Below are 26,018 nucleotides of genomic sequence, written 5' to 3'. Positions count from 1 at the left end.
GGTTGCTCCCAAGCTATGTCTCACTCTTTCCCCTTTGCCAGCGTCTCGCAGAGGGGATAACCAGAAATAAGTGCATGTCGCAGGGCTAGCTGCACCCGGGCCGTATGGGAGAGCCCTGCGCACGGGCCAAATCCTTCCAGGCTCATAAATGGCCTCACTGGGGCTCACATCCACCCGGTACTCCCAGCACTTGGGGCTCCCCCCCCCACATCCCCCACGGCAGCATCCCTGCGAGCCGTGCCGTAGCCCACTCCGACTGTCACCCTCCTTCTGTCTCCTGTCCACCACCCCCAAAAGCTCTTTTAGATCCTTTAAAAACAGTCTCACAGAGCAACGATCAGACGTTTTCTTCCTAAAGTCTCCCACCCTCGGGACCCCCTCGTTCCCGCACCCACATACCCCACACCCTCCAGGAGAAACCCTTGCAAACATACAGCCCGTCCTGCCCAATGTCCTCGGACACATTCACCCCAGGCCAAAACGACCTCCCTGCACAGGCCATCCCACCGCTCCGGGATTCCTGCACCAGCCTCCGTCCCCGGGAGCCCCGCGCCTGCCCGCCGCGTCCGACCGCGGGACAGCCCCGGCTCTGGCGGGCTCCTGCCCTCGCCGTCGAGCCCTCCCCCCCCCGTGAGAGACCCCCTTCGCTCGACTACATTACAGCTCTCTTTTCTCTTCTTCGCCTTTCAACGGACGGGCTTTGCTGGCGAAACACAAATCTGCCTCGGCCGCCGGGAGACACGGCCGCATTGTGCGGCCGCTAATGCTAAGTGACTGCTCCTTTGTGCGGCTGAAGTCGCGGAGCCCCTCGGCGAATGCATGGGAACAACTCCAGATTACAAAGGGGTGCAGCCAGGAACGACCTCAAAGCAAACATTGACTTAAAAATCAGTGTTAACCAGGCGGGCAAACCGGACATCTTGGGAAACACAGAACCACAACACTGCGCCTTTGTTGCCGGCGTCAGAGCCCCGTGGGGCCGGGACAGACGCGGGTTTGTAAAGGAGGCTTTGACGCGTCGGGTGCCCGAGCGGCTGGCGGGGTTCACGTCGCGGCCGGGCCGGGTGTCATCAGTCACCGCTCCTTTAGATGCGGCGTCAAAGCCAGCGGCCGGCCGCCACGGCGTTCCCACAGGGCGCGGGGGGACGGATGGACAGACGGACGGACGCGCGGGAGGATGGGCTGGCAGAGCCAAGAGGCAAAGGGTATGTTTACCGATCTCGTCGCCACGCCTGGGAAAGAGGCACCACGGCGCTCACGTTGGAGTTGAAAGGATCCCACGGGCTCGGGAAGAAAAAAGAAGTCAGAGGTGCCCCGCTACGCGGATGCCCCTCGAGAAGTCCAGTGCTGAGGTTAGAGAGTCATATAGGCTCGGAGCATACCGGGCACTTCCATAAGGGAGAACGCCCTGTCCACACAGCTCCTTCGAAAAGGATCTGCAAATCAGTGTCTCTTTAATGATTAAGCCAAGGCCTCTGATGCACGCTCAGGTCTCCCTGGTACAACAAGTCACCACCAGCCAGCTGCCCGCTGATAGCCGCCCGTAGGCGCGTTCCTCAGGAAACGCAAGGTAGCAGCGCTCCGTGTAAACCTCCGCCACGGGAGCTTGCGGGGCCGCTTGGCTGCCGCTCACGTCGCCCTGCAGCGCAGCGCTTCGACGGGTCGCTTCTAACCCCCCCGAAACGCAACCGTGCCGCTGAGCCCTCCGATGCGGCGTGCCCGGGGGCCAGCACGCCGCCCTGAGCCGAGAGCAGAACCGATCCCCTGCCCCTCCACAGGCAGCTTCCAGATGTGCCGACAGATGTGCTGCGACCCCTCTCATCACCTTGTCCCCCCCGAGGGAGCCCAACCCTGCTCTCCATGAACCGTTGTGGGAATAATACTCGGGCCCTGCCGCAAACCCCCGGTTATTGGGCGCCGGCAGCTTTGCAGTGATTCCCTTGTGGACGATTATATTCTGCCTCCTTCCTGTCTCGCAGGGCCGAGCTGCAGTCAAAGGGGCGAGGGAAAGCGTTGCACCGGGAGCGCGTGGGATGCGCGCGGACGAGGCACGACGCGACGCAGGCAGCGTGAGTCACTTCCCCTACAGCTTTTGCAACGCAGCGAGAAAGGCCAGGCGCCCGAATCGCTTCAGAGCTGGACCGCACGCGCATGCAGCAACCAGCCGGCTGTAGCTTCTCCTGGATCCGAGCAACACGGTGCCTGGAAAGCCGGGGAAGAGGATCGTTCTCCCAGCCAGGCCTCCTGCCGCTGCTCAGCCCCCTGGACTCCCCCTCTGCTGGAGCCAAGGGCCTTGGCGGGGGGTTGCAAACCAAAGCCGGCACGGGGCAAAGGGGACAAGCAGATTTCCCCAGCCCCAACCCTTGCGCTTAGCCCCTGGCCTGGAGGGTTCCCGGAGGCATGACTCCAAGCAGAGATCCTGCCTGGAATTAACTGCTGGGACAGCTTCCCGCGGGATGCCGTGGCTTCCCCTCCTCTCTTTAATTCAGGTGCAGCGTGAGGCTCCGAGCCACGCTCAGGTCCTACAGCATGTCCTGGGCTCGGTGCAGACGTCGCCGAGCAGCATTCACGGGCTTGTGCAACGCCCAGGGCACACAAGGTGACCCCAAAAGTCCTGCGCGTGCGTCACGGGTGATTCATAGCGTTCGCTGGATCACGGGGCTTGGGAGGCAGCTGTACGTGCACTCCGTCCTCGGCTCGTATAAAAATGCCCATCCCCATCCTCCATGGTAAAAAGTGGATTTTTTTCCACTGGAGAAGACTATGGGACCATCAACCCTGGACAACCCACAGCCTATGGTTAGATGGGACACGGGCAGAGAAGAGGTTATCAGGATGCACTATACAGAGGATGCTCTCGGAGGCGTAGTGCCCGCAGAGGACACGGGCTGTCACACAGCTGGCAGCTGGGCACGGCCACGGGTTCAAATGCAGCTTCCCCACGCTGCCCGCAGCGTCCAGGCACGGCCCTCAGCAAGGGTGGCACGCGGGGCCTCCCGAAAGCACCACCTGCCGCTAATGACAGGCTGCCCCGCTAATTACAGGGGGCAGCAAATTAAGCATGCAAAGGAAACCTAAGTGTTAGGTCTGCAAAGGAGCCGGGAGGCCGGCTGCCGGGCAGTTCCTGTGCGGGAGCCACCGCGGAGGCAGCCTGCCCTCTTTCTGCCCGTGCCCGTGAAGCCGCGGGCTGCCCAGGGCTGTTCGGCAGGCACCAGGGGGCACGTTTGGAGGGTACCGTGGGGCACATGTGGCGGGCACCATGGGACGTGTTTTGCAAACACCATGGGACACATTTGGTGGGCACCACGGGGCACATTTTGCAAACACCATGGGGCACATTTGATGGGCACCATGGGGGACGTTTGGTGGGCACCACGGGGCACATTTTGCAGGTATCGCTGCGGGAACCACCTGCGACAAGGAGCCACCCAGAAGTACAAAAGCCGGGACGAGCAGTGACAGTCCATCTCAGAGGCTGACGGGTGGCCCCAAGCCAAGCAGGTTACTTAAACAGTTAAAAAAGCCTCCCTACACGGTGGCTCTCCCCTCTCCAGGGGCTCTTACGGGACAGACGACATAGCAGCGCCGCGAGGATAACGGTGCCCGAGTCACTCGGCGCACTGGCCGCGGTCTCAGGGCCCTGTTCCCTGCCTCCCCGAGGGGATCTGAGGATACGGACTTGGGAGATATCACGGGAACAGATCCCAAACAAGACGCCGGGAGAGAGGAAACGGCACAATGGGAGGAAGGGGGAAGGGTGGGACGCGCGGCGCGTTGTCCCATCCTTGGGGGGGGCCAGCAGGAAGGGGTGGGATGGGGAAGCGTCGAGGGGAGCAATTCGGCGTCTCAGGGAGCCGCCGTCCAGTTGCCGTGCACCGATGCTGGTGGAGAGGAGGTCCAGGACCCCTATCGATGCTGAAGGACCTTCCGCATTTCCAAGGAGGAGACGGGACCCCCCAAGATCCTCCCTGGGGACCGAGACTCCTGGCGCAGGGCATGGGCACCCCGTCAGCCGCTGGCTGGGGCTCTCGTTCTGAATGAGGGCCAACGTGAGCATGACAGAGCCCCTCGGGATGCGAACGGGCGTTTCGGGGGGCTGCGATTGCTCCAGAGCCCGGCAGGGATGGAGAGCGTGGCGGGAGGCTCCGGCAAGGTGAAACGGGGCCCGTTTGCTCCGCTGTGACGGGCCGGAGGCCGGCGCCAGCTCTGACCTCTCCGTGTCCTTCTCCCGCTGAGCGCAGGAAGCGCGCCTGCAGGGAAAGGCAGCGCTCCGCCGCTCCGACCGACGGCAATTCCTCAGTCTAAATATAGCAAATTCCACACGTGCCACCGTACGGCCCGGGACCACGAGGAAATCCATGCTGACTTCGCTAGGGCAGCGGCCAGGCTGACTTCAAGCCTTCCTGCGCACGCCGGCAGGGCTCGATCCCCGCCAGCGGCAGCGGGGATGCTGCGGCCGATTTCCCGTGCCCAAACGCATCCCGGAGCCCACCCAGGGCAGAAGGCAGCTTTTGAATCTGCAGGGGGGCCTTAGCAAAACCGGGATCTCCGGGGCCTGGCCGGTGTCATCTGCCTCGTGCTCGTCCCATGGTTGCTGCCGCGCTGGGCCAGGGCATGAGCTGAGCCCCGACGGACTCATCTCACAGCTGGTAGCTGGTAGCACGCTTCCAGCCTGTGCTAAACCACACTGTTCCCAAGGCAGGCATGTTTCGGGGGGCAGCACGGTTTGAGGGATACAGATCTCCGTAAGCCCCAGGCAAATCCCCTGCTACGGAGGCAGGGAGTCGAGCCGTACGGACACGGCGCTGCCGGGGGTCCTCCCAGGGAGCAGGCCTGGGCCCGCAGCAGCTCAGGAGCTCGGAAAGCCAGCCGGATGGGTCGGAAATGGCTTTCTTGCCCAAATCGTTGATACTTTGAGTCTCAAGGATAAGCAGGTCAGAGCAAACCCAGAATCTTCCTCCCAAGAAGCGGCTCCATCATGAACGTGCTCACATAGAGCTGTTTGGAGCGGGGTTTATGCCTGTCCGGGATGAGGGATGCCCCCCGGGAATAGGGATTATCCTGGTCCATGGAGACACCTTGTCCCGAGCGGCCGTTGCGTGCCGGCACCGAGACACCTCCCCGGTGAAGGTTTTGGGAAGAACATGCTCCCAATTTGGACAGACCGGTGGTTTCCAGGGGAAAAAAGCCATTTCCCTAGAGCGTATCCGCCTTGCTGCTGGGCCCGTGACGCGGGGCACAGTCACGACGGGGCTCAACCCACGCCCGGAGCCGGGTCCTCGCCTGCTCGCACGCGTCACGGCGCTGTCGGGGCACCAGAGCAGGCCAAGGGCGTCAGCGCTTCCCGTCCTCCGCTTCTGCTTTTGGGGCGCAGCCGAGGCGGCGGCTCTGCCCATTTCTGCCAGGATTTCCCCGAAAAAGGCTGCCTCAAAACACCACGGCGGCCTGGGCGCGGTGCTGCCGCGACGCAGCCGGCTTGCGGCAGCGCAGCGTTGCCGGACCGAAGCGGCAGGCAGTGCGGAAACGTCCCCCTTGATCCCACCTCGGTGGCAAAGGTGCCCCCGCGCCGCGAGGCCCCGGGGATGGGCTCCGGCCTCTCGCGGGAACCCGCCGACGGGTCAGCGCCCGGGCTGCGGCAGGGGGACACGGGGGGACACGGGGGGTCACGGGGGGGGCCAAGGCCCGGCCGCGGGGTGCGCAGCGGGCCGCGGGTGCCCCGGCGGGACGAGCGCTGCCCCCGCTCCCCGGAGCCGCCCCAGCCCCTCCCCCCCCCGGCCCGGCACCGCGCAGGGACCCAGGCGTCCCGGCGCCGCCGCCCCACGTGGCTGCCAGTCCTGGCCCCGCCCCCCGGGGGTGGCCTCCGGTGGCCCCGCCCCCGCGTCCCCGCTCTGCGGCGCTGGGCCCCGCCCCCTCTCGCGTCACAGAGGCGGCCACGCCCCCCGCGGTGCCCGGATGAGGCAGGTTCGGGAGCCGGCGGGGATGCTGCGGCTGTGACAGGGGATGCGCTCGGGTGAGTGAGGGCCGCGGCGGCGGCGCGGGGCGGCGGCGGCTCGGCAGCGCACCGTGTCGGCGCGCCGGGGGCGGTGCGGGGGCCGGAGGGGCCGCGGCGCCTCACGGCGGCGGGGGTGGCGGCGGGGCGGCGGCGGCGGCGGTCACGGGCCAGCAGGCGGCCGGGCCGGGCCGGGTCGAGCCGGGAGGGGCAGCGGGGTCCCGGGGGCCGCTGCCCCGCACCCCTCCGCCGATTGGCTGCAAATTGACAACGGGGCAGGTCCCGCCCCTCCCTCCGCGCCATTGGCCGGCAGCGGAGCCCTCGCGGCCTCCCATTGGCGGCAGCGTGTGCCAGTCGCTCGCCGGCCCGGCCCTGCCCGCGCGGCCGCCGCCCTGCGCGAGCCGTCCCCGTCCCCCCCGTCCCCCCCCCCCCCTCTTGCGGGGCGCCGCCACCGTCTGAGGCGATGGCGACGGCGGGGCGGGGGGCGCCGTGGGGCGGCTCCGGCCCGGCTCGGCGCTCGCCCGAAGAAACCGCGTTGAGGTTCCGGCTGTCTCCGTGGGCTCGGCCGGGCCGGGCCGGGGCGGCGGCGGGGCTGTTTCTGCCGGCGCCGTCGGCAGCCCCGAGCGCCCCGCGCCAGCCGGCGGGGCGTCCGCCGCGGCTCGGGCGGCGCGGTGTTTCCTCGGCTGGAGGGAGGCCGCGGTTTGCGCTTCGGCTGCCCGGGAGCGGCGGACTTTCGAGGGGAAAAAAAAAAACACAACTTGTTTAAAAGGCAGTTTCGCTTCAGCGTGAAGGGAAAATGGCTGGACCAATGCTCGGTTTGAAATAGCTTTTCTACTAGTAGGTTTTTTGTCAGAATGCAGTTGGGTTATAAAACTCTTAATTCTTGCCTGCCAGCTCACTTGCGCTACCCACTACTTAATTCAGTGCAGGTGGTTTCTAATTTATGGCTGCCTGCCTCTTTGCTCTCGTTGAAAGGAAACACTTTTTCTTACTACGCTATCACGTTTTACTTCCTCTTGCTGCACCTCTCGAAAGTTATCCAGGAGCCTGTAAGCGTGTCTCAAGTATGGCAAGTCTGGTTCAGATTATCCAGTGTCTGAACAGGGAGGGGAGAAAACTTTGAGAATGATTCAGTTGAGCTGGACATGCATTTTCTTAGAGCTAAGCTGTGCAGTTTTGAGGCAAGTGTTTAAATGAAACTACAGGATTCAGATGTGTTAAGGCAAAATTGCCCAAACTACGTGCAATTTGTCCAGCTCAGGACCTATTCCTGGCTGCCCTCTGTTCTGCTAGGGGGAACAAATTGCAGGCTAAGTGATTCGCTCCCAAATCTCATCTTCCTTGGGTCTGTGGGGCAATCTCTCAGTCATGTGACGTGTATTATGAGATGACACTTGTTTTTCTTCCTGTCCACTTAAATGCAGTGGACTATGCTCCTTGGCTGTCCCCATGCTGCCCTCGGGGAAGAGGGCAGCCAGGATGGCTTTGATGGCGACAGTCTGCTTTTGATTTCATCCCATGCTCAGAGCAATTTCTGAATGCAGAGGGACTTAATGCTGCATGTGTGTGAAAGGCATGCAACAGAGTAAGTTATGTGGTTTGTCTGGCTGTAAACAGGAATCGCTGCTGTTCTCTTTATACTCCCTAAGCCTATTTGGTAGGTGACTCGGTCCCGTAAGGCAGTGTCTTTTCATCCTCCAGCCCCAGTAGAAGACACATAGCTGGGCATATGGTTCACTGCCGTTCTCTTCTTTGTGGTGAAGGGTCTTGTTGATCAGGGTAATGGCTGAAAGTTGTGAGAGCTGGTACGGTCTGGTCTCACTATGCACTTGAGGTGGCCCACAGGACAGGGTTTGGGAAGACCCCGTATGCATTGTGCCTGAGGAAATGCTAATTCATGTTCCCCTGTGATGAGGCTAGCTACAAGAAGTATGCTCTCACCTTGCTGTCATGGGCTTTTCACTCACAGCCACTATTTGAATAGTTGCTTTTGCAGAGATTGCATAAAATAGTTGGTGGATCAAATGCCTGCAATATTTATCTGAAAATACTCTTTCAGTAATTTTTTTTTTTGGGGGGGGGGGGGGTTGAGGTTTTTATTATTCTCCCTCAGCTTAGCTGGGCCTGTTTTTATTTTGTATAAACTTAACCAAACTCGAATAGTCACTGCCTCCCAGTTTGAGTTTGACCTAAATTGCGCCAGACATGCCATAAAGGATGAACTCATTGACACAAGAGAAAATGCATTACTACAGTTAGGCTTTCAGTTATGCCTTTTCCCATTAAAACATATCCTTCCTTCCTTCTAGTGACAGGGAAGACTGTCTTCACGCACACATACCCCAGGTTCATTGTTCTCTATCAGTTTGCATTGGGAGTGTTCAGTGACTCAGGGTTTCTCTTCCCTGTGAAACTCTTAACTTGGTCATGAGCGCAAATAGTTCTTTCTTGGGCCTGTGGCTTTTATTCCTCGAAGAGATAGTTAAATATGCAAAACAGCAGTAGAAGAGTTACTTGGACATTTAAGGAAATTTTAGATTGTAGAAAAAGTTTTGGATACCATGAAGGTAAGTGGCCTCATCAAGGTTAGTGCTCTGTTAGAGGCCTTTGTAACTGTAATAGGAAGGAGTTGTACTAGGACAGAAAAGTGACGTTGAAGTTTTTAGGGTTTTTTTTTATTATTTTTAAATTTGGTGTGTCGGTCATGTGTTGTGACTGTGCACAGGCATTTTGTCCTGATAGTGCCAGATAACTATGGTGGAACATGATATGGTGGGTGTGGGTAAATAGTGTGTTTTTTGAATTAGTGATGTTGCGCCTGCCTTGGAAAAATGCTCTCTCTTACTTTCAGACCTAGACCTTGCTATGCTATGTATTCGTGTTTTATATGTGGAGCCAAATACCAGGCGTTTTCCTTTTGACTTACATATGCAAAGATTTGATCTTGCATGCTGTTGTGAATTGCAAATGTGAAGGTATGTGTTCAGAGCCATATTGATTTAATTTCCTTCCCAGCTCTTGAGGGTAAAACCTTGCTTTTCCTGACCGTGTAGAGGTTGCAAATGTGTGAGATAATAGCACAGTTAGGAGGGGAAGGAAGGAGAAGAGAAAGAAAAGGCAGAAAGTGGAGAGAAAAGAGACTAATCATGATGTTTGTGACCTTGGTGCCCCAAGGAGTCTTGTCACTGGAGACACGTCTGGGAATAGACTACCAAAAAGTATGGGAACAAAGTAGTATTTATGCCCTCAGTCTATTACAGTTATTTTTGAAAAGCAGGGGAATTTAAACTTAAGAAAGGAAATATGTTTCTTATAGTCCTTTTTTTTGACATTTGTGTCGCCATAACCATAGTCAAGTGTGTTGTGGACCCTGTGTACTGTTCCCTGATCAGTGTGAAAAATCTGGGTTCCAAATTTGGGATGTGCCTTGAGGTCAGATACGCAAAATACACAGCTGCTTGCAGTTGCGTGCAAATGTGTGGAGCAGGAGGAAAGATGGCCCTTATTTTTGCTGCCTAGTTTCAGATCCCGAACATTTCGACTTTGTGGAGGAGAGGACATCCTTTGAGCACACAGTGAAGGGACTGACTTGTACAGGAGATCAGATTAAATAATCTCTCCTGACCTTAAAATCTGTGGCTTTTAGATGCCCGTTGAAAATACCCAAGTCATTTATACATACATTATGAACAGAAAAAGTTGTAGTATATTTGCAGTGTTCCTTGGTGGGCACATCTGCAAGCATACTGCATTTTTATTACTCTACAGTACATGTACATGAGCAAAACAAGATATACCTGTCAAAGAATATTTTTCTTATTACAAGTGATTCCCTGGAGGGGTCTTCTGTCAGTATAGCAAAGTCACAGATGGCACTTTTAACTCTCCTGGTCACAGCTTGGGGATTTTTTTTTTTCCCCTTTCATCTTGTTAAGTGTTTATTGAAGAGACGTAAGGCCTTTTCTGTTGAAGGCTGGCTTGCTTTGGGTGGTATTTTCTGAAAAGTTTTGCTCTTTGGCACTGGTAGGTGCCTTCAGAAGCTCAAAAGGCAACAGAGTTCACTCATCTTAGAAGAAACCTGTGCTAAGTACTTTTCTTTTTCCCTTTAAGTTTCTTAGTCACTTGTTTCTGGACATTGGAAAATGACATCTTAGCCCTCTGACCACTGCCTTTCCAGGGAATGTCATCATTGGGATGATATTAATTTTTGAGATAATATGGAAGCTAAAGAGACCATTATGCCGTCTTTTGTCACAAGCTCTTTGCTGTGCTTGTAATGAGCTCTTGGATAAAGTCATTGCTTCTGGGTAAGATGCCCTGTAATTTTTCGGGATTTAAAGACAAATGAGACAGTTAGGAGTTCAAGAAGATGCAAGTTGGGTGAATAATATCCAGAAGTTCTAGATATGTGTTGGTGCACAGGCATGTGGCAGCTTGTACCAGCTGTTGGCCTCAGTTACCTAGTAAGCATAGAAGTTTTTGGGCTTGCCGTGCTCTTTTGAGAGCATTTAGCCCACTGTGCTGGGGTGTGGAATGTGCAGTGGGACCAACGTGGGTGAGGCCAGATTGTGCTTACCATATCTCACCAACTTCCCTGCGTTCTTAAGAGGTGGTCTTCCAGAGAGTGGAGACTGAGGCAAGGAGAAGCATTTTCTTTTCACAGCCTTAACTTCCTTCTTGGTTTACTGTTTACTCCACACCACTCTTCAGTTTTCTGCTTTGTGTGGATTTGGTCATCAGGGGTTCCCAGATACAAAACTGGGAGCAAATTGTTTCCTAGAGCTCCAGTTCTCAGGGTCAGACCCACATTGTTCTTGGACATGCACGTCTTCAGGGGCCTTTTCTTCATCTTTGCAGATACTGAGCCTTTTCCAGGTGCACCAGCCTCTTAAGAGTTTCCTTTTCAAAGTGCTTTAGTGGGGTTAGTGGTGTTATTTGGGAACAAATAGAGGTTGGATATCTTAAACCTTTCATGCTTGTGAGAGGGATAAATTTTTGATACTAAATTCTGATGCCTATGGTAGTTGTAGCTTGAGTTTTCTGAAAAGAAGCTTCTTGAATCAGTGTTTTCTTTCTGGTTTCAAGGCTTACATCCCTGTGCTGGCTAGCACTGCAAATTGTGTTTTTGTGATTTTGGGGTTTGGGTTTTTTTTTGCCACACTAGATGCCAGATTTGGCAGGTGTGCAAGTCTTGGTCATGCGGCCTAGGGCATATCAGGCATATTAACCAAATAGACCAGGTTCCACAAGAGACTGTTGAGGTAAGAAGGCTTTACTGTGTGATGCTTGGTTGTCTTAAAGGCTTTTAGTCTGAACCTGGCACGCAGTTCCTGCAGGTAGGATTTAGTTATCTTTCTGCCTACTGTCTTGTCCAAGTTGAAAATGCAGGATTTATTATTATGGCGGAAGAAGGAGCACTGTGCTGACGCTGTGCTTTGCGACTCTCCCTTTTTCTCCCCCTGCCCGAAAGCTCATATACTGCTGTTGTAAGAGGCAATGAGGCATTTGTTGTGGTTCACCAGAGAACATTCAGTTCAAAAATAGTGTTGCAGGAAAAGACAGAGAGGTTCACTTTTCGAAGCAGCAGTGGAAGCGGGCAACCTTCCAACGCGCGTATGAAAGTGCCTCCAGCTCCTATTTCAGGATGAGAAAAACAAGCACGTATTGATTGTTGAAATCTAATCCATGGCTTTTGTTTGTTTGTTTTCAATATTTTAATAAGTGAAAGACAATGCAAATGTGCTTTGATTGATTTATTTATTTAGTGCTGGAGTATTCAGGTTCCTAGTCATGGTTTGAGTCCTGAAATGGTTTTACAAAAACTCAAGATTTGCCCCAAGGGTTTGGGGCTTATCTGTTGGTTGTTATGGTCTGAGAAGGCAAAGAATGGTAGAGATAGAAAAGCACAAGGGATCCTATCTGTGAATCGGCATACAAGAGGAAGAGGCAGAAGACTTGCTTTTTGACAGCGTAGAACTGACAATCCTTCTCGTTCTCCTTGTCAGGTCTGGACTGTGCCAGCGTTCAATGGCAGAGTCATTCTCTGCAAGAAGGGAATGACTGCGGCAATTACGTGGCACTTGGCAGTTTTAACTTTTAAGGAGATCAGGAGTCTCACAGCCAGAATGAATACAACTATTTTGTTATCTCAAGAACTGAAGGCCAGATATGAGCTTGGTAGAATTTCCTTAAGACCACTTATTTTGGGTAGTTACATATTTAATTCCAAAGGTCGGTTGACATTTGTATTGCCTTAAGTGGTGGGTCAGCAAACTGTGGATGGGTGAGTCTTAGCACCGTAGCTTGTAGCCTCTTGCTAGCTTGGCAGGCTCTTTCGCATAGACTCGGTGTTTGTCTTAAAAGTGCCTTTCAGTAGCTGTGCTTTGCCTCTTCTCCTTAATTCTTCATGTTTGGTTTCTGAATTTTTAGGGCGAACAGGATTGTGAGGAAGAAAGTTAGTATCCTATGCACAGAAAAATGACCTGTTCGTGAATATTAAATATTATTATTATTGTGTATGTGTGTGTGACAGATGTTTATAAACTAGCTCTAACTGGGAAAATGTGGTATGATTAAAATCAGGAAGGATGTGGTTTACCCAGCCCCTTAAGATGCCTACAGCTACATCCTGGGTGAACTGCAGCTGTGCCTGACCAATACACAGAATCATTTTGGACGTGGTTCTGTAGCTCATCCTTACAGTGATGTTTCAGTGAGTTGAATTGTCCCTTGAGAGCAGAGGGGTGAATTCTGAACTCTGGGAAGATTTGGGTTGAAGTCTAAGCATCATGTTATATTTCAAGCGTAATGTTTTGGTCTGATATTTGATCCAAGCTCTAACAGCAGCCTACAGTCACATGATGGAGAGCCGGGGAAGCTTTTTTAAGGTACTGTTATGCTTCAAGCTGTGTTTGTGTTTTTTAATGACCTAGCTGAAAAGTGGCTTCATAAAGATTTCAGTTGGGCCTTGAATGCAAGGTTCATTAAGGTACTTGAAGAAAAATACCGTCCTCCTGTAATGGAGTTACTTTTGCTATATGCTTGGTTCAGCCTTTGACTCTTGTAATATCCAGAATACTAAACATCCCACCTCTAGGGATGTTTTTGACGACAGGTTTGTCCTGTCCAAAAAGACCTGCATTTAGAGAATTTCGTAAGCCACGTGCTGCAATTTTTCAGAACGATTACAGCTTGGAGCAACTGTGCTGTTTTAACAGTGGAGAAGACCTCTTCTCAGTTCCTCTGCCCTGCTTACTGTGTAAAAGGGGCTTGAAAGGAGCCATCGCATTTTGAACATAGTTCTTGTTTGAGAGCTGCTTTAGATTCTGGAGTTATGCCCATGCAGCTAAGTTTTCCCAGGGTGCTCTGTGAATGCTTAGTTGTGTTGTAATGAATTCTGAGTGGGTATCTCGGCATAAGCTTGCTCCCATTTTCCCTGGAAGACGCTGCTGCATTGTCTTGTCTGTATGCTGAAAGCCTCAGTGTTGTTCGTCAAAGGCTGGATTCTGCAAATGCCACGTATGCAAAGAAGTCCGTGAATAGGAAGCGTTTGCCATGCTAGTTCGCAACTCCTTACATAATGCCCAGAACCAGGAATAACCAACAACATGGTGAAGCAAAGCATTATTTGTTAAACTCTTGGTATTCCATGGGCGTTTACTGTTCCACAAATTAGATGTTTAAATTATTTAGCTATATTCTGATAATGCCTAGGAGTCCTTTTCTGCCAGGCACACACTCCTATTTAGATAGGCCTGCGTAGAAGAGCTGATGCTTTAGATAGAGGGAATGAGTAAAGGTTGGCAGAAATGAAGTGATTTACTGAAGATGATGCATGTGTCGGTGGCAGGCTTGGGAGTTATCTGTGTTTCCTAACTCTCAAACCAGTGTTTTGGCCCTGAATCACCTTGTTTGTAGGAGTGTGTATGTGCATTTTTATCCCTTTCTCCTATTTCCTGTACGTGTTAGAGAAGGCAAGTGATATAACTGTACATTGTGTACAGAATCTCGGATATAGATATTAGAATTTAATACAGCACAATGACATGAGCATCTGATATAAGAGTTGGCAGATTTAAAAAAAAAAAAAAAATCCATGCTGATAACATTAGGCATGATGGTAAAAATACTTAGAGCATGGATAATCATGAGATACCGCCCACTTAACCAGGTCTGGCAAAGGATGGTGGACTTGTTCGTAGAAGGTTAACTCCATTCCTTTCTGATAGGTCCCACTGGGTAGGTTTGGGAAGGCGGAGTTGTTGCCCAGTGGGTTTGAAGTACCAAAGGGCTGAATCTCATCCCTCTGGAAGCTAAAAGGAAATAACCCTTTGACAAGGGAAGGAAAAAATACCTTCCACATCTTCTGTCTGTGAATCTGTAAATACTTGCGAGTCTCAGGCAGCCCTTCCCACATCTCCACAGACTGTTGTATTTTCAGGGATTCCTCCGATGTTTCTTTCTAAGGGTGTATCTCATGTGAGCAGACAGGAAGGGGTCTTGGGCCTAGATGTACCTTATTTTAGCTACTTTTAGGAAATGATGCAAGATACTTCCTTGTTCAAACTCTCCTCTAAATCCAGCCTGAAATCTGCTGACGTGTCGTTTCCTGGCTGTTTACAACTTTGAGATCAGCTATTCTGGAGCTGTTCTGTGCTGTGCATCTTTTATTTGGGGGGGAAAACGTGCTTCTTGCTGATCTAAGCCTTTCCAAGTGTGCCAGTTTAGAATTTCCTCAGAGGAAAAGGTCAGAAGGCTTTTTCTGAAGCAGGTTGTCAGTGTGATCCATGTGGGACTGGTGTTACAGTGTGCAGCAGTAACTGAACCAAGCTGTTCACCTCTTCCTCTTCCCAGAGATTTGGGTAGCAGTTCATGAACTGCCTGACATGTGCCCGAGCCACAACAGATGTCTGTTTGCCTTATTGCACCAGGCTGCAAAGCTGCGACAGCTCAGGAGGTGATTCATGGGTCTTTTATATCCACTGTAAACAGGTCCTTTGCCTAGGACTTGTGATTGTGTCCCTGGATGGTGATAAACTGCCTTGCAAACAGGTGAGACAACTGTAGCTAGTACACCCCAAATAAATTTTTGTCTGCAGAGGTGCAGTGGGACTGGAAAATATATGTGCTGGGAGGAATTATAATGGCTCCACATGTGTGTTTTGTTTTCTCAGTACAGTGAAATGTGGAAAAGGGAACAGACTGTCAGTTCTTTCAAGCAGCGTGGAGACCTGTTTTTTTTAAAAAACTTGCTTCTACCAACAAAGTTGGAAAGCTAAACACAGGGAGAGAGTCCGTGTGCTTTTGAGGTGCTTAGCACCTTTTGGATAAATTTGGTCTCGTGCCCCGAACTGTAGCAGCTGCAGTCTGAGCTGAAGAACAAATGTGCCAATTTTGCCTTGCTTTATTTGTGAGCTAAGTACCAGCCTCTGACATGAGCTTGTTTCCTTCTGGTGAAAGCACTGGAATTGTTTTGTCCCACTTTTAGGTGTCTAAAATGCTGGCCACTGAGATGTAGGACATATTAGCGTGACAGTTTTGGGCCTGAAGGGACAACATTGGCTATCGATGCCTGTCAGAGTATGAAAGCCAGGAATTTTAGGTCAGTTGTTACTCATAGATCCACTAGGATGAGCTTGATACAAGGGATGTTTAAAGCCACTGCAATAAAGAGGAGGTTGATTTCAGCTTTTATTTATTTTTTATTTTTTTTCCTTTTGCTGAGAATTAATAACAGAATTTGAGTCATGGGTCTTGGGGAGGAAAAAAAAAAAAAGGTGACTGCCTACAAGTAACAGATTTGTGGCCTTGCTTGGAGAGAGTTCAGAAATGACATGTTGGTAAGAAGACCTGTGCAGAGTATCTCCTGGAGGGGATTGGGAACCATTTCTATTTGAACACTTTTAATCATTCTCTGTATAGTAAAACCACCTCTACGTCTTCTTCATCAACACCAACAGTAAAATAGTTGTTGTGATTCAGAACTAGCCATCAGTGAAACTGGGGAGTGTAGACATCCACAACTGCCACCCGGCCTCCTTTGGCATCTTCCAGGTCATTACAGTTGCAACCTTAAAAACCTAACTTCTATTTACCAGCAGAACCAACAGAGAGCTTGTTTCGCCTGCCTTGGCATGGGACGTGTCTCCAAGTTAGAAGCACTGCTGTGTGATGGGGGCCACTTAATTATAGGAAAAAGACTTTTTGTTTGTTTTTTTTATGTTGATTTGAGAGGGCAGAGGGGACAAAACTATTTTGAAAACTTCTGTTACCTGCATGTTTTATACGAAAGCAGAAATTAGCTAGGACTCAACTTATGAATAGTAAATTGAGTTTTAATCTCTATAGCACATCATGTTAGCTGTTGACCTCAGAGTATTTGTCTTCATTCATTACGTGCCTTCGTAACTCTAAGAGGAATTGTAGTATGTGTCAGAGTGTTGACGACAGATAAAATCTATTTTTAAGAACATTCATGTTATGAATGAAAGTGGAAATTATGATAGCTGTTAATATCCTTACCAGAGGTGATCCTAAATGAGCGTTTGACGTTAACTACTCTTTCAGTGATAGGCTAAGTACAGAGTAGTTCTTTGGTCTCATTTCAGTCCGCTGCACAAGCATTTCCAGGAGCTGGATAAAATTGCATTTCTTGTTGTTACAGGTCTCGGTGCTGATGGACTGTTGTTAGGGATCGTTAATGTCCCGTTTGTGAGTGCCAAGTTTGGATGTGGCTGTCAGAAAGGCCAAAATGCTGAAGTTCAGTACTTAGCAGCAGTCTCAGGGGCAGCCTGCCTGTCTGTCTATCCTCAATGTATTCTTGTGTCTGTATTCCGCAGGTTGCATTGATCATGGACAGTGAAGAAATTCCAACTTTTTCAAGTCCAAAGGAGGAAACTGCTTATTGGAAAGAGCTTTCCTTGAAGTACAAACAAAGGTACCATTGTGGATTCGTAGACTGGGTTTGGTTCTTAATGACCAGAACTTATATGACCAGGCTTAATCTGTTTCTTTGCAAGGCCGAGTATTAGATATGTCAGAATGAATCTCTGCGTTATTCAGCTTCCACAAGTCTGGAAATTTTAAAGCTGAAATCTCTTGAACAGCGCTACCATTCCATGAAATCTAGGCTATGTTTCAAGCATGTTCAAGCAAGAACAGAGCCCTTCTGCGATCATGTGCATCTTTGTACAATCAAAGTGCTGCCTTAAGTAGCAACTTGACATTTTATCATAAGAAGCTTCCGTTGGACTTGCCTTGTGTGAGAACTGTTCCCTCAGGCTTCTTGTAGTTGAATTACTGGTATAAAAAGTGGCTGATTTCATGTCTATTGCAATTTACTGAAATGTATTATACCTGGTATTCTGGCCTGTTTTTTGTTTGTTTTGGTTGTTTTTTGGGAGGGGCTCCCAGCTGGTTTTCTTTGGAAGGCTTTCCTTGCATGCAGCGTTGCTTGTGTGGTTTGAGGTGCAGCCAGTTAAACCTCCTGCAAGCTCTTTGGGCTTAAAAGCTCTTTGGGGTGTTTTTCTTTGGGTAGATGGATGGGCATGTGGAGGGGCCTCGCATGCACTGAGCTGTTCTTTGGTGTCAGAAAATTGTCTCTGACATCATTGCATATGTTGTTTCCTAAAACCTTTCTGATTTTCATTGCTGCTTGCTAAGAGCTGAACTATTAAATATGGTAAAGATGCAAATTTAATAAGTGAAGTATGTGGAGTGGCTGCTTTTTAGCAATTTAATACCTTGCAGTGGTATAAGGTAAGTATGAGCTGGCTTCCTAAGTGCTTAATAACTTTAAGATTAGAATCTTAACACTTTTCAAGAACCTTAAATTTCCATGTAGTGCAGAGATACAGTAACTGTTGTTCTCCATTATAATTTTTGACCAAAATCAGGTTAAAATTCACTTCATTCTTTGACTTGCTCAAGTCTGCTAGCAGTGAAAGCTAATGGAGTACAAAGTGTTTGTAAGACTCCTTTGAATCCTGTTAATAGCCTTGATATAGATTATGTTCAAACATGCATTTAATGTAGCTGATTGCTGGATGTAAGAGAATGAATTTCCTTTTATAGCTAAGCTTAATGTAATTTCTTTCTCTCACCATTTCTCCCTCTCCCTGTAGAGGTCTATTGTCATCACACTTAAGTCCTGTAAAACTCTGTTTTTCAGATTATTATTTTTAAAGATCAGTATATTTTGTTTTAACTTGAGAGATGCTGGATTTTCAATGGATAATATCCTCTCCTTACAGTTTCCAGGAAGCTCGAGAAGAGCTGGCCGAATTTCAGGAGGGAAGCAGAGAATTAGAAGCTGAGTTGGAGGCGCAGTTAGTGCAAGCTGAGCAAAGGAATAGGGATTTGCAAGCAGATAACCAAAGACTGAAATATGAAGTGGAAACATTAAAGGTAGGTCTTGTCTGTGATGGCATTGCCTTATGTTTTGCATCTCATTTTAGATTGTCTGGTCTGTACCCATGTTAACTGTGTATCCAAATGGAGTAAAGCAGTCATCTGTTTAAGATCCAGTCTCGAGTATGGCATGTACTCCAAATAAGGCCAGTAACTTACCAGGAAAAATTCTGGAAGAATTATTCTTGTTCATATCATTAAACTACTGTCTCTGAGTTTGCTCATTTGTTTGAATTCTCTAGGCTTTGCCAAGTATTTATTTTATTACTCGCACAGGCAACATTAACATAGCAGCAGGGCAGACAACACAAGTGTGTTTTGTCAGACCACTGAATTGTCATCTTTCCTTGCAAACTGCTTTTTTTGCCAGAATGTCTCCTTGGTTCTGTGAAAGAACCTGAAAGAAAGCTGAAGACAGGTGGTTTGTTCACATCATTCAGAGTTTCTCATAATTCGTTCGTAACAGCATTATCTGTGGAGATAGGAGTGGTATAACCATACAGGTGTGCAAAAGATGACTTTAATGCCACTGGGTTAGCAAGTTCTTACCTCTTCTGGGATCTTGGAAAAGTATCATCTTTTCGTAGCCTTGGGATATTGTAGTGAAGAGAAAGGTTTGAAACCTACACAGTGGAAATAAGTTATATGGGATTACTTGTTCTCTTATCCAGTCCTAGTTATATCTGTAAGGTCAGTATGTGTTTTGTAAGATCGGTAGTTTTTTCCATTAGCCCCTATCTGTACTTTCAGGGCTGTTGATAGCATGTTTAGGAATAAATTCTACAGTCTTCTGAAAACGAGCTTGTGGAGCTTCTCTTTGTAGTCAGGAGGTTTTATAACAAATTCCAGTGGCTCTCATTTTTTGCTAATGGAGATGTCAGGCAAGTTCTAGGTACAGTGTTGCTGTTGTCTAGAGAGAGGCACTGAGGGGGAGCCAATGCAATTAGATTTCTCTTTGACATCCGAGATGTTTGAGGCTTCAGAGCAGCTGTCAGCGCAGACTGTTTGGAACAGATGCGGGGATGCATCTCTGAACAGCCAGCTGTGTTAGGATGAGATCTCTGCGCACAATGCGGTGTTTGTAATTGTAGATCGTGTCCAGTTCTGATGTTCAGAACGTGCTCCTCCTAACTCTCCGGTTTCTGCTGTGTGTTGCCAGCAATCCCAAGTCAGCAGACTGCAGCTACTGTGTTACTTTGTCCCGTTTTACTCCTGATGACTTGGAGAATGTATGTTACTGATGTTTATCTCACTACTTCTCTTTCTTTCAGGAGAAACTGGAGCACCAGTATGCGCAGAGTTACAAGCAAGTGTCTTTGTTAGAGGATGACCTGAGTCAGACGCGGGCCATTAAAGATCAGCTGCATAAGTATGTGAGGGAGTTGGAGCAGGCCAACGACGACTTGGAACGTGCAAAGAGGTGAAGATTGCAAGCCTCTTATTTCCCTGAGTTTTTTCACTAGGTCTTTTCTTTGCTACTTAGATTCATCATTTTATTATTCCTTTAAAGAAAAAAAAATGCACACTCAGAGCCCAAGACACATGATTCTGTTGTACAGTGCAGTTTACCCTTAGAATTGACATCCATCAACTGGTAGCATTACCTTACAGCAAGGAAGGCAAGGGATACCTAAAGTGCTTCATATTCCTGTGAGAAACAAGCAGTAAAAGCAGGCTTAGAGCAAGCCAGGCCAGTGCACTGGTTTTGATACTACCAGCTAGGTGCCTCTTATAATATATTTGTGATCCTTGTAGCTCAGAGCCTCTTTGAAGTAAGAAACTAATGTTTTGCATAACCCCCTTTAAATAAAACAGGCCAAAGGAGTCTCCTCTTCTCTTGCATAATGCCTTAATGACTGTAGGAACAAATGTGTCCTGGGTAAGTGCAGAAAATGAACAGGCTGCTGTTAGAAACGCCCTGTTTTGGAGTAGATCATGCTTCTGTTTTGCTGAATGGGAATTTTGCCATTGATTCAGTGGAAGCAGGAATGAGCCTCTGGCTATGTGGTAAAGAGAACTAAGAGCTGAGGTCCTGCTTCCACAAGGCTCTTAACCACACAACTAGCTTTTGACACATATGAGTTGTCCCACTTAAATCATGGAATAAATTGGGCCTTAGGTAATATCCCGGTGCCCTGCTTTCTGGACTTGCTAGGCTGTTGCCTGGTCAGAGCTCTGGAGAGTGCAGCACCTCCTGAGCTGATACACTGATAGTAGCATGGCTTTGGAGAACAGCATGGGAAAAATGGAGCTAGGTGTGCTTGATTGGCTCTTTACCAGCTCTTTGGTGCATGTCTGAGAGCCAGATGCTATCATGTTCTTTTCATCTCAGTCTCTTGGTTCATTGGAGTTTCTTAGCCCTTTCTAAGAAGCATTCCCATAGCTTTCACATGACTAACTTGAATGTAGACCCTGCTAACATTTTTCCTCTATTATGTTTTTGAATACGCTTTTATGTTAGTGAAGCTGAAGAACCTAATATTCTGGATTTTGTTTCTAGGGCAACAATAGTTTCATTGGAAGACTTTGAACAAAGGCTAAACCAGGCTATTGAGAGAAATGCGTTTTTAGAAAGTGAACTGGATGACAAGGAATCGTTGCTAGTTTCTGTACAGAGATTAAAGGATGAAGCGAGAGGTAAAGCTTGCTTGATTAATTCTATGTCTTAGTACATTGTTGGCTTGCTAACACAGACGTGCAGCAACCAAACGGGACTCAAACTAGATATGTAATCTAAATGTTTCATGCTGCTTACAAACAGTATGTTCTGTATTCTTTGTATGTCTAGTGTAGTTAAGGGAAAAAATTCCCTTGTGTAGGGGAAAAAATAATATCAGATTCATTCAGGATTTTTAGCCAAGGTGAGTACAAAAGAATTGCATTCCACAACTGTAACAAAGTAGAGAACTGTGCTCCAAAGGTTCCCATTCCTTGGGTTTGTGTTGTGTGGGAAGAGAAGATAAATGACAGGGAAAGAAATAATAAATGCTTAAATAGCCTCCTTTAAAATAAATAAAGCCCCTGTTTTCTGTTCCTTCCAAACCTCTTGGAAATTGCCTAGTTTACTGAAGATATTCCAGTAAAGACTGTGGCTGGACCTGTGAGATCAGGTGTTCAGAATAGCGTGTTCTGGGATATTATCAAGAGTTGGGAATTCCCCAATGGATTTCACGCTGATGATGTCAGAGAAGCATTTTCAATTTTTTGTTTGTTTTTGTTTTGGTTGGAGCTCTTTTCTAGAGCAGTGGGGATGCTCTGTTCGTAAACCTGCGCCTGCTGTCTGTATAGTTTGGAGATTAGTAGTTTTCAACTTTATTTTTCCAAAATGAAGCTGTCTAGAAAAATTCCTCAGATGAGGCATTTGTCTGAGCTTAAGACAATATGGTTGACAACAGGCTGGGGTGTTGTTTGTTGTTGTTGTTCTTTTTTGTGAAGTGTGTTTGTGGCCACAAATCAAAAGCTACTATTGTAAATACAATTGTTTCTGATAATAAATGGGAAACGGGGAGACTTAAGTATTTTCTGAAGGAATAGAGGAATTCTAATTTGGGATTAGAACAATAGTACTTAAAAAACAGGGAAACCTAGGGGACTTTTATAGAACATTGAAATAATCAGCAAACAGGTCATCTTGTTTCTTGGATGAGTCATTTGGAAACTTTTAATATTTATTAGGATGATAAAGCTACATGTTATTCCCCCTGACACCATGCAGGAACATTAGCCATAAAAAGTTCATACAGTCTCAAACTCAAATATAAAATTTCCAGTTAACAACTGCAACTTCTCTTCTAGGAGTCCAAGCAGACTTTAATTTCAACTGTGCTGTTTTTCTTAAAATGAGTTCTAAAAATTCACAACAACTTAAAAGCTGTAACATAAAACTAATTTTTTACTGGCACATCTTGCCAGATTGAGGCAGGGAATAAGAGATCTGGGAGAGTCAGTTGCTCTATCCACAACAGAACAATTGCAGCACACCCCTTGTAACATATTATTTGTTTGCGTCTGGCCCCATGTAGGGACTTTATAGATTCATTATCTAATTGTGGTGGATGGTTTTTGCAGAGAACATGCGTGGAAATGGGAGGGCACAAGGTAGGGATGACCGAGCTGGTCGGGAGAAGAGGTGAGATTTAAAAGCTGCGTTTCCTAATGTCCGACCTTTTCTCTGCCTTTTGGACCACCCAGCCTCTTCATTCTCCTCTTTAGCTTGTTGGAGAATAGAGGAACTCTGGGGACAACCCTTTTGCTGTCTTTTCCTTACGTATAATCCTGTGGACTATTAACTGGAAGGATAATGTGGGGAATTGGAAGCACAAGGCTATGTCATTCCTCCCTTTTCCCAACCTCTTCTTTTAGCAGGAGCTGAACACAGGTCAGCAGGCATTTGTGACCTCCTGGGAGATTCTTGTAATGCATTTTCTGTGGGATTCAAAACACAGGTGGAGGAAAAATGCTGAGACCAAGTCACTTATCATGGATTCTGGGGGCCACACAGTTCTCTGGTCCTGGGAGAGCTGTTTGCTGCCTTTACTCCCAACTGTAATGGAAAATGTTGATAGTAAGCTGCGACTGCTTTGAGATTGGGGGTCCTCGCTAATGGAGGAAGTAGGTCTGTTGATCGAGTGGAATGAATGTTTGGTTATTGCAGCATACTGTGTACACTTCCCACTCTCCCTCCTCCCCAGTGAACAGAGAGAATGTGCTTGTTAGAGAAATCTGTCACTGATATAATATTTTCTTTCTTCTTTTAACCCTCAGATTTAAGGCAAGAGCTAGCAGTACGGGAAAGGCAACAGGAAGTCACTCGAAAGTCAGCGCCTAGCTCTCCAACTCTAGACTGTGAAAAGATGGATTCGGCTGTCCAGGCGTCTCTCTCTTTGCCAGCTACACCCGTTGGAAAAGGATCAGAAAATAGTTTTCCTTCCCCAAAAGGTATACTTCACAGAAACTTGGCCTAGTTGTTTGGGAGTATGTTCAGATTATCAACAACGTCAAACCACGTTCTTGTTAGTAAATCTTGGGTAAACTTGGGTGCTTGTAGACCCCACGTGCGTTGCATAAGGTGTGTTTAAATCCTGGAGCAGCATCAGGTACGCTTGGTTTTTGGTGAGCAAATATGACAAAATGAGGATGATGTTTGGTGTGAGGCTTAGCTATTGCTAGGCCTCATACCAAACTCTTTTTGTGTGTTTGCCCTCCCTGCAGTAGAGTACTGAAGACGTTTGGGATTACAGAATTATACTGACTGGATGTTTCTGCTTAAATGTAGAGTAGCAGTGGAGGGTAAATGGTGGGCAGCAACTCTGACAGTCTAGACTATGTCTTTGTTACCGCACGTGCTGTTCAGGGGTACGTTTTTTTCTGGGAGGCAGCAGTCCATTAGTTCATTCCTCTTCCCCATCTGGAAGGCTCTGGACAATCACAAGGATTAATATATCATTTTTTAAATTAAGAAGAGTAGATTCCAGAGCAAGCCCTGGCTGGATTAGATGGATTGCATGCAGTAGCCTTGCAGATGAGCGCATGAACTCTGCGTGTGGGTCTAATGGGAAGGAAGGCAGTGGGCAGGAATTAAGCTTTTTCTTTTTTCTGTGGCTACTGATCATGTGGTCTGTGCATTATTGTGGGGTAATTGTGTGAATAATCTGCAGTAGGATTTTAGACCTATCCTTCTACAGAGAAGTTGATTCTTATTTATTACTATGGAGCTGTGGCGCTTATAATAAAATCTGTTTGTGTTTGCAGCTATACCAAATGGGTTTGGTACCAGCCCTCTTACTCCTTCAGCTAGAATATCTGCACTCAACATTGTGGGAGATCTCTTACGGAAAGTAGGGGTGAGTGCCTTGTACTGAAGAATCACTAGTTCCGTTCTTGTGTTGCTGAGCTTTCATCCTTGTACGTGAATAAAAAGAGGACTTGGCCCATGCTCAGTACGTGCCATGGTTTCCAAGGTGTCTCTTCCAAATGATGCATGCATCATTTGGCAGTGCTTTATTATTATTATCATTATTATTATTATTTTGTTTACCTTGATTTGTAAACCATGTTACTAAGATTCTGATGGCACCTTTGGGTGATCAAATTCATATATGGAGCAAAACACATTTCAGGAGTTTTGATATATTGGGCTAGGCACCATCGGCCGCTTGCCCATATTTAAAATGGGACTTGCAGCTTTCTCTTTAATGAGACCAAGACTCAGAACTGAATCTCAGACTCTGAGTGCCTGCTGCGCAATTGTTCTCTCTCTCATGGGAAGCGAGATGAGATCAGTCAGTCAGGGCTGATCACGTCAGGCTCAAGAAGAGACAGCAACAGTTGTTTAAAATGAATAAACGTAGAGTCCTTTGATAAGAAAGTGAAAAAATAAATCGGGAGAAAGCCAAATGTTCCCTTCTGTAGTTGATGGGGAAGTGAAATGTGTAAGCCTTTAAAGGGATCATAACTATAAGCAGGGAAGAAGTGGTTTAAACATCTGTTAGTGTTGCTTAGGAATGCTAGGCTTTCCAGTTGAACGAAGACATGACTTTTTTGCTTTCAGTCATGAGGAGCTTGTTCACGTGCCTCAATGGATAGTGTTAGTGTTTTGAGAGGAAGCATGGACAGCCTTTGTGTCTAGCCTCTGGTGCTGACTTTCCTCCACGTCTTGTGGTTTACGCTGAGAACAGCAATGAGTGCAGCCAAGGCAGTTGTTTTGGCAAAGTTTGAAATTAAAAATTATGTCGTTGCTCGCGTTTGGAGCTGTCAAGCGTGTAGCTGGTTTGAAAGGGCAGCAGGAGGACTCGGGGTTACCGAGTGGCATGTTTAAAATGGGATCACTGTGAGTAAGAGTCTGTAGGGGATTTAGGGAGCTTAATCACAATCCCATGTGATTACTCTGCAAGGACAGGAAATGCCAAATGAGCATGCTTGCTTCCCAGCCTACTCCTAGACTCAGTCTGCTAATGATACAAAGTTACAATTTACTCATTTGTTAGCAACAATTGTAGGATGTTCATCTACTAATTGTAGGTCTGGCTACTTGGAGGATGCCTCAGCTTATGCCCTAAATTCCCTTTCTTTCCAAGAAGTCCCCTTTGCCTTTCTTGCTTGCAGCTGAGACAGGGAGTCACTTGGCAGAGATCACACTTGCTATTTCCAGCTGAAAGATGCTTTGAGAACAACAAACAAAAGCAAAAATATATAGTCACTAAGGAAGCTTAAATGGGCTGCTAGAACAAGGTTTTGTAGAGTTGGCTTATTTCTGATAGCACGTCAGTACCTTATTAATGGAGTATTTTTCTGCATGGAACAGTACTGAATTCTGTGCTATCAAGGACGTGAGCTTTTTATCTTCTGTACGTGTGTCTACAAGCGTGTGAATGTCCACGCGCCCAACTTAGATGTTACAAATAGCTGCAAGGATTTTCCGTTGGAGCAGGCAGGTATTCAAGTTCAGTCTCAGTTTATGTGCTAGGTGGCAGAAAGGGCAGGTGATGTAATAAACTGCGGGGGAAAATTAGGAATGTGGTGCTATGTGGAAAGCGTCTCCTTGCCAGCAGTCGGCAGAAAGACTTTTGCCTTGCGCTAGGGAGAAAAGATCTCACCGGGCTTTCTTGAAAGTAGTGGAGAT

The 26,018-nt window shown here is 48.2% G+C and overlaps 1 protein-coding gene across 4 annotated transcripts in view; it reads left to right on the top strand.

Annotated features, from left to right (window-relative positions):
- Window positions 1-5,930: 5,930 nt before the first annotated feature.
- The window catches only part of NDEL1 (nudE neurodevelopment protein 1 like 1), a 32,897-nt gene continuing 12,809 nt past the window's right edge, over window positions 5,931-26,018 (top strand). For 3 of the 4 annotated variants that reach the window (XM_067308263.1, XM_013953189.2, XM_013953188.2), the window contains exons 1-7: window positions 12,819-12,876; window positions 16,828-16,925; window positions 18,241-18,394; window positions 19,669-19,817; window positions 20,898-21,034; window positions 23,162-23,335; window positions 24,149-24,240. In XM_067308263.1, the coding sequence (XP_067164364.1) occupies window positions 12,847-12,876; window positions 16,828-16,925; window positions 18,241-18,394; window positions 19,669-19,817; window positions 20,898-21,034; window positions 23,162-23,335; window positions 24,149-24,240 (834 nt within the window). In that variant the 5' untranslated portion in view covers window positions 12,819-12,846. Of the gene's footprint in view, window positions 6,011-12,818; window positions 12,877-16,827; window positions 16,926-18,240; window positions 18,395-19,668; window positions 19,818-20,897; window positions 21,035-23,161; window positions 23,336-24,148; window positions 24,241-26,018 lie in introns of those variants that run through there. The other variant, XM_067308264.1, reaches the window with a different exon arrangement.

Source organism: Apteryx mantelli, chromosome 19, assembly GCF_036417845.1.
Source record: "Apteryx mantelli isolate bAptMan1 chromosome 19, bAptMan1.hap1, whole genome shotgun sequence".
In the NCBI taxonomy this organism is placed as follows: domain Eukaryota; kingdom Metazoa; phylum Chordata; class Aves; order Apterygiformes; family Apterygidae; genus Apteryx; species Apteryx mantelli.
This window is presented reverse-complemented; position numbering and strand designations above follow the sequence as displayed.